General features: G+C 59.3%; 1 protein-coding gene across 3 annotated transcripts in view; it reads left to right on the top strand.

The window, feature by feature from the left end:
* The first annotated feature begins 8 nt into the window (after nucleotides 1–8).
* LOC101639185 (casein kinase I) overlaps nucleotides 9–7297 on the top strand; it is a 24309-nt gene continuing 17020 nt past the window's right edge. For 2 of the 3 annotated variants that reach the window (XM_004700251.3, XM_030885954.2), the window contains exons 1-2: nucleotides 9–97; nucleotides 2663–2748. In XM_004700251.3, coding sequence (XP_004700308.1) covers nucleotides 2673–2748 — 76 coding nt within the window. In that variant the 5' untranslated portion in view covers nucleotides 9–97; nucleotides 2663–2672. Of the gene's footprint in view, nucleotides 98–436; nucleotides 511–2662; nucleotides 2749–7297 lie in introns of those variants that run through there. The other variant, XM_045291073.1, reaches the window with a different exon arrangement.

The raw sequence follows: 7297 nt of genomic DNA, 5'->3' as shown, positions 1-7297 counted from the left end.
CCCTTGAGTCCGGCCCGCCTCCTCTTCCTTCAGCCAGACCCTTCTAGGGCCAGTCTGCCGGGGTGGCCAATGCGGGCTGCAATTTGGAGACACCAAGGTGAGGGTGCCGTGCGAGGGTGCTGGTTGTACAAGACACTGTTGATTTTGCCTTCTCGCCCACACCCGCGGGCTCGTGTGTGCTCCAATGGACAGTCGGCTGCAGCCCCCATCTCCCTTCTCTCGTGGCCCCGATGCCCCAAACCTGAGGGTCAGCCAAGCCACTTGCCGCTTCCGTTTGTTGGATGGGGTTGTCTGGGGGCGGGAGACAGGGCGTGCCAGTCACCCAGGCCTCCGAATCTCTTTTCCTTTGTGGAAAGAAAGAGCTGGGGATATTCCACAGCCCAGGGGCGCTCATTTCTGTCTGTGAGCCCGGGTGGCTTACAAGTCTCCCAGGAACCCCAAACTGTGTTTCTGCTGGGGGTGTCCCCAGAGGAAGGATGCCTAAGCCTCTCCCAACATCCCAAACTCCAAGTGAGTGAGCCCCCTCCTCAACTTTCCTTTAGTTTCCTCCCAAATTTTTGGTTTGGCCTAGCTTCCCTGGGTGAGACCCCGATTTGGTGGGCGGGTTGGAGGGGGCGGAGGGTACAGAAGGTGCAAGTTGCTTCTGGTCAGTGCTAACCGTTGCGGCTCCTTTGGCCTTGGTGGCCGGGCAGACTCTACTTTTTATCTTAAGAGTCCAGTGACAAGAATGGTAATTCCGACGGGAACCAGGAGTGAAAATACACAAAAAAAACCCTGCCCAGCTGCCGGCCGCCAGTTGGTCTAATTTCGTCCATCAATCTTCATGCCTGCCTTTATTTCCTCTACTTCCCCCCAGTGCTTCCTCCCAGTGGGAGAATCCACCAAAGAACTGGAAAGGCCCCCAGACCCCCTCGTCCCGGAATCAGGCCTTTCTTCTTGCAGGGAGCTTTTGGGGGACAGTGGCCGCCGCAGGAGTCTATGGTCCCTGGCCCCTTAGCCAGGGAATAGACCTTGGTGCGTCTGAGTGGCTAGCCCAGAGCAGTGGTGGTCCCCACCTCCCTTCCCTGCTGACAGTCAGGGGTGAGGAGAGGGGCCAGGGGCCCTGTGTTGTGTATTTATGTAAGACACCCTGCCAAGGGCACAGGGATTTATATAACCCCGTGTGGATCTTTATGTTCCGTTCCTAACCTGCGGCTTTCCGGGCGACCGTGTGTGGTCTCTGAATTGGCGTTGGGAGCCCGCTGCCCTGTGTACACACCCGGGCCCCCACTTTCCTTTCTTCCCTCGGAGTGTACGCACTCGGGCAGCAGGCCGGCGTGTGGACGTGGAGTGTGTGTGTTGCCAGCCGTGGCTTCTGGGCAGGGGCCGGCCAGGCGCGTGGGCAGAGGCCCTTGAGGGAGAGCCGGCCCTTGGCTGGGGCCGGTGAAAGCTCCTTCCTCTTGGCTGGTGGTGCAGGCCTGTGGTGCTCCCTGTAAGCCAGGGCCTGGGCCCCAGTTGTGGGCCCCTGGACTCAGGCCTGAGCCCCTGCCCCCTTCCCAGATTGGCCTGGCTTGGCTGGGAAAGGGGCAGGTGCTGCATGCCTGGCACAGCTGCCCTTCCACCTAGGAGGCAGGCAGGTGGGGCTGCAGGAGCCCTGTCTGGGTTCATGGGGGTGCTTTGCCCCTGCCTGGCTGCTGGGGTATGTGTGCTGGTAACCTGACCTTGCTGCACTTCCAGCACCCTAAGTGCAGAAGGAGTCCCTTCTTTGATAGGTTACTCCGCCAGCCTCCTGGTAAACACTCCCATCCCCCATCCCCCTTGCTGGCTCTCCTTAACCTGAGGCCCTGCAAGAGGGCCCTTTATCAAGGGGCTTGGGGTACCCTGGTAGATCCCCACAAGGAGGGAAGCTGCTCCACTCGGCACCTTGTCCCAGCCCTCTCCCCTCTCCCCTCTCTGCTGGTCTTAAAGGAAGCCAGCCAACTCCTGAGCAGCCCACCTTGAGGTAGGGGAGAGAGGAGCTAAGGTGTGGCTGTGCTTGGTGACACTTTCCCGCCTGTCCCCTGGGTGGGAGACATGAGCCCTCTCCCCTACAGGACACAGCTGGCCTGGGCTTGATGGGGTGCTTGGGAAGACCAGGCCAGATGGTAGAGGTCTTGGTGAGAGGCCTGAGGTGGGGTGAGTGGGGCAGGTAACTGGGCTGTGGGGGTCTGCTGACTCTGGGGAGCCTCTCTGGGACCCTTCCCTTCAGCTTGCCCGCTTCTCCTGCCCCAGAGGTTGGTGCTTGTTTGTGGTTGCCATGACAACACCTGCAGGCTGGTCAGCTCATGCACACACAGGCACACACCTCCCTCAAATCATCATTCCCTTTTGTCGTCAATTTACTCGCAGTCTCTTGCCCTTTGGGGTTGACTTCTCCTTTGAGAGGCTTCTCTTGGGGGGCTGGGGTTCCCTAGGTGATCACTCACCCCCCATACACACACCCCAACCCCAGGAGATGCTTGGTTGTTTCCTCTTGTGCCTTGTCCCCAATTCCACTCTGATGTCACCCTGGAGTTCTGATGGCTATTGTCCGCATGCTCAGCAAGGCCACACACAGTGGGAGTGAGGGGACAGGATCCCTGGGGCTCTACCTGGCCTTCCCAGCACCCACATCTCTGACCCCAGTGTCCGATTCCCTCCGCAGCCAGTGAACCATGGAGCTCCGTGTGGGGAACAAGTACCGCCTGGGCCGGAAGATTGGGAGTGGCTCCTTCGGCGACATCTACCTGGGTAAGTGCTCCTGGCGCCTGCAGGGACAGCAAGGAGGGAGGATCCCAGGTCCCATGATCATTTTTTTTAATACATCATTTTATGGGGGACTCTTCCAACTCTTATCACAACCCATACATCCATTGTATCAAGCACATGTGTACGTAGGTTGGCATCATCGCTTCCAAAACATTTTCTATCTGAGCCCTTGGTATCAGCTCTCCCCCCGCCCCGCCCTCTCTCCCACTATCTTTGATCTCAGGGACTTGGCGCTCCTCAGTGCTGGTGGCCTGTTTGGGGCAGCTTGTCCCCAGAGCCATCTGCCAATTGGTGGGCTAGTAGCAGGCTTGGGTGCGGCCGGCGGAAGGGCTGCTCTTATGGGCTGGGCAGGCAGGGGACTCCCATTTGCTGTGGGCCCGGCTGGGGAGGAGGGTATTTTTAGCTCTACTCTCCAGCTACAGGTCTTCAGCGGGGCGTGGGAAAGCCCTGCTCAGTTAGCATCCTCATCCCTTCCTCCTGGAGAAGGGAGAAGGGCTACCCAGCTGCCCTCCAGCCCAGCCTCTCCCTGGGCTCAGGCCCCCTGGAATTCAGCCTGCCCAGGCTTTGGAATGGCACAGGCTTCTTTCTCAGGAACCTTGTGGGCAGCTGCTCATCCCTTTGGGGCACCCCGCCCCCGCCCCCCATCTTTCCAGATGGGATGTGCCTTCCTGTTGAAATTCCGAGTCCTTTCTGATGTCAGTTTTTAACATTTCACTGATGTCTCGGCCTCTCTCCCCGACCCTGGAAGAAGTGAGGTTTGTGTCTTGGGGCTCCACTCACCCGCCCAGCCTCCCCAGCAGTGGTGGTTCTCAGTGGTTCAGACACTAACCGAAGGTTGGTGGGAAGGGATTGCCTGGGAAGACAGGTCCCTGCCCTGCAGACCCCTCGGGAGCTGCTGGGCTCTGCCCACGTAGGGGCTCGATGGGCCAGGGCTTGGTATAGTCAGGGCAAGTTGGCAAACCTCCTGGGCTTTATCCTCGGCTCTGTCTTTGTACCCTTGGGGACAGTCAAGAGGCTCTCCTCTCTAAGTCTCCCTTCTTGGAAGATGAAAATAAGTCAGTTCTGTCCTGGGCAGAGAAAGCCAACATGTCAGGGTGCCCTGGTCGTGGGCTCTGTCATTGGGCCATTTCTCTCACTGAGGGCTCAGGGGCCTTGCTCAGGAGAATGCGAAGCCTGTTTGTGATCGGCCCTGTGCTGCCACAACCCACTCCCCACCTCCTGTCCCCCACCCCCATTTCCCTCCACCAATCAGAGGAGGAAGGAATGGGACAAGCATGCTCTGAGCACTTACTTGGGGCCCCCTCACCCCAGAGGTGGTGCTGTGTTAGCCTGGAAACTAAGGGCCAGCAAGGTCAAGTTGGTGGCCCAAGGTCACACTGCCCAAACCTCAGAAAACCAGTGTAGATCTCACAGCCCGGCACGGGTGAGTGTGTAAATGATGGGGCAGGGACAGAGATGGCTGACAGACCCCTCAGGGGTCTGGGCTGCCTCTGTGTGGCTGCCCTGTGCCTCAGCGTCCCCATCTGGAAAGTTGGTGTGATGGCAGGGTCTGGCTGTCCACAAGCAGGGGTGCAGTCTCTTTCTGAGAACTTCAGTCGGTCACCCTCTGCGTTGAGCACTCCCAGAGGCTGCGAACACAGTGGGGCCGTAGTTGGTCCTAGGCCCCCTCGCTCAGCCCCTGGTGCCCATGAAGGCTTCTACATGAGGGACTGTAGCTGGCTTGGGATCTGCAGCCTGCAGAGGTGTTGCAGTGGCCCCCCACCCCCCTCCTGGGAGAGAGGCCATGGGATGGGGCAGGTCCCTGCTCTAGCCCTTGTAACCCAGGAGGCGCTACCTTCTCTCCCTGTCTGCAGGTCTATCTGTGTGTGTCTCCAGCGCTTGGGTGGAAGTTTACAGAGCAAATTGTTTGCCCCCTCAGCAGTTGACCTCCCACCTCGTGTTGTCCCCTCTGTACCGGCACGCTTCCTGCTGTGCCTCATTCTTTCCCGCTCCTTCCTGCCTTCCCAACTTGGTTCTGGGGCAAGTACTGCCCGGAGCTCTTGGTTGGTGGTTTTGAGGAGCACGGTATGGTTCTTGGCCCGTCTCGTTCTGGGGTTCCACCAGTCTCTAGCAGACTCATACGTCTGGTGAATTGTCTACCACGTCTGTCTCCCATTCTGCCCAGGACCTTCGGGGGTGGGGGGTGGGGGGGGGGGGGGGGTCAGGATCAGAGCATGGTAGCCGGGCACCGTCTGGTGCTTCTGCTCTCCGGCTGTGGGTGTGCATGTTCCCTTAGGCCTTTGGTCTCACTGTGGCTTCCAGTCTTTGGCTTTCGGTCCCTCATCTGCCCTGTGGATGGAGGGAGACTAATAGCTGTCTGTTAGATGTCCACTTGCTAACTTTTAAGACACCTCCCCTGCCCCTAGTCACAACTCGCTGCAGTCAGAAGTAGAATGCTGTCTTGGTGAACTTCCCCCGACTTCCCCAAGCCTAGTGGCTACGGCCTTCCTTCAGGGTGCTTGATGATAACTAAGATGTTTTCATCACTTTGACCTCTGCTTGCCCCACTGTATACCCGGGTGTATTTACAGCACACAGAGAGGTATGTGGGAGGTACCTTGGCTATAGGGTGTGTGGGGGTATGGTCTCTGTCTCCTCGTTACGTTGTCCGTTGTTCATTGTAGCCCCGTTGGCTGGGACGCAAGGGGACCTTACGTATCGCAGAAGGAAGCATCGCTCTGTCCCATGCCACCTCTCCTCTCCTGACACTTTGGGAAATGGGCCATGTGGCTGTCACCCGTTGTCTTTGGGTCTGTTCCCACCCACAGCCACCCTTGACCCTCTCACTGCCTGTTTCCAACTCGTGTCCGCCTTATAGCACAGGGCACAGCTGCCCCCTCTGGGGGTTCCGAGGCTATACATCTTGATGGGAGTACAAAGCCTCCTCTTTCTCCCGAGGAGGCCGGTGAGTTTGGGCCATGCAGCTGAAGCAGCCCAACCCCCGCAGCCCCAGGGCGCCTACTTATGAAGACCTGCCTTGTTTTTGAGAAGGGGTCCTGGTGGCACAGTGCCTACTTATTGGGCTGCTAACTGCAAGGTTCACAGTTTGAAAACACCGGCCACTCTGTGGAGAGAAAGATGAGGCTTTCTGCGCCGTAAAGAGTTTTACAGCCCCGGAAACCCACAGGGGCAGTTCTATACGGTCCTATAGGGTTGGCCTGAGTTAGAATGGATTCGGTGGCAGGAAGTCTGGTGTTTTGGGTCCATCTGAGACCCTTGGGCTCAGCACTGGAGCTTGGACAGCTGGCAGAGGGTCAGGACTTGGGGCAAGTGTGTGGCACAGACGCACACCTGTTCTCAGACAGCGTCCAGTCTCGGTAGCTCCTCCTCCCATGGAAGGGAAACTGAGCTCCAGGGAGGGATAGGGCGGCCCAAAGTTAGTCAGTGTCCCTGGTGCCTATGCTGGGACCTCCCTGTTGATCCTCTTTGTCAGCTGTGCTTTCTGATCAGCACCATCGAGTCGATTTTCGACTTAGCAGCCCCAAGTGAGGTCTCAGGTTTGACCTTGGTTGGGGAGCTGGGCTGGCTCGCCCTTGCTGCAGGCCCTGGAGCGAGCAGCGTGGCCTCCTCTGGCGTGGCCTCCTCTTCTGTAAGAAGGGGGTGGCGAGGCCTGTCGTGTTGTTGTGAGATGTCTGCCGCGGCCTCCTGGTCTAGCAGCCCCGCTCCTGTGCAATCCAAGGAGGCTCGGGCGGGGAGTGCCCTGGTGTGGGGACAGTGTGATTGTCAGGCCTGGAGGAGGTCCCAGGACTGCCCCCTCCCCAGCTGGCCGGGTCGTGCTGGCTCCCTTTGTTCAGAGCTCTGGGTACGTTCTTGTTGCTGGTGTTTGGGCCAAGGCCCGGCTCCAGATGGCCTCTGTGGCTGGGACTGGGCGTGGCCTCCAGGCCTTGCTTTCGGACCCTACAGGGTGGTGCGGGGGCAGGGCCAGTCTCAGTAAGGGCCTCCCCCACACCTCTAGAGTTCCTGGTCCTCAGTGCCAGAGGAGGGGTGCAGTGCTCCCCAAATGCAGGGGTGAGTGGGGCTGGGCCTCTTGTGACCTACTCCATCCATTTTACCCCTCCTGTTGAGGCCATTCTGCACAGCACTGCCCACGGGCTTCCTGCGGCGGCCGATCTCACGGGAGCAGCCAGCCAGCCCTGCCATTGCCGGCCCAGCACTTAACTTGCCGGGCCAGCGGGGGCTGGCCCTCCCATGAACAGGAGCGGAAGTTGCTCCTGCTCTTGTGCAGGTGCCGAGGTAGGGGCTCCTGTCAGGCCTCGTGCGAAGCTGGTCCCAGGGTCCTTGTCCCGGCCACTGGCCAAAGCCACCTGTCCGAATGGTGTCTGAAGCCCAGGTGCTCTGGGTGCTCCTGTCAGTGGCACCCTGCCGCAGCCCAGCTGGCCCACCTTCCCCTCAGACATGCCTCCCCAGGAAGCTGAGACACCCCTCCATGGAGGGCGGTGGGGCCACTCCCTTGGGAACAGTGCAGCAAATCAGAATGATCTTTTGTTGCCCA

The sequence above is a fragment of the Echinops telfairi genome, unplaced genomic scaffold (genome assembly GCF_000313985.2).
Source record: "Echinops telfairi isolate 266 unplaced genomic scaffold, ASM31398v2 ScPeMD7_2;HRSCAF=8, whole genome shotgun sequence".
NCBI classification, from domain to species: Eukaryota; Metazoa; Chordata; class Mammalia; order Afrosoricida; family Tenrecidae; genus Echinops; species Echinops telfairi.
This window is presented reverse-complemented; position numbering and strand designations above follow the sequence as displayed.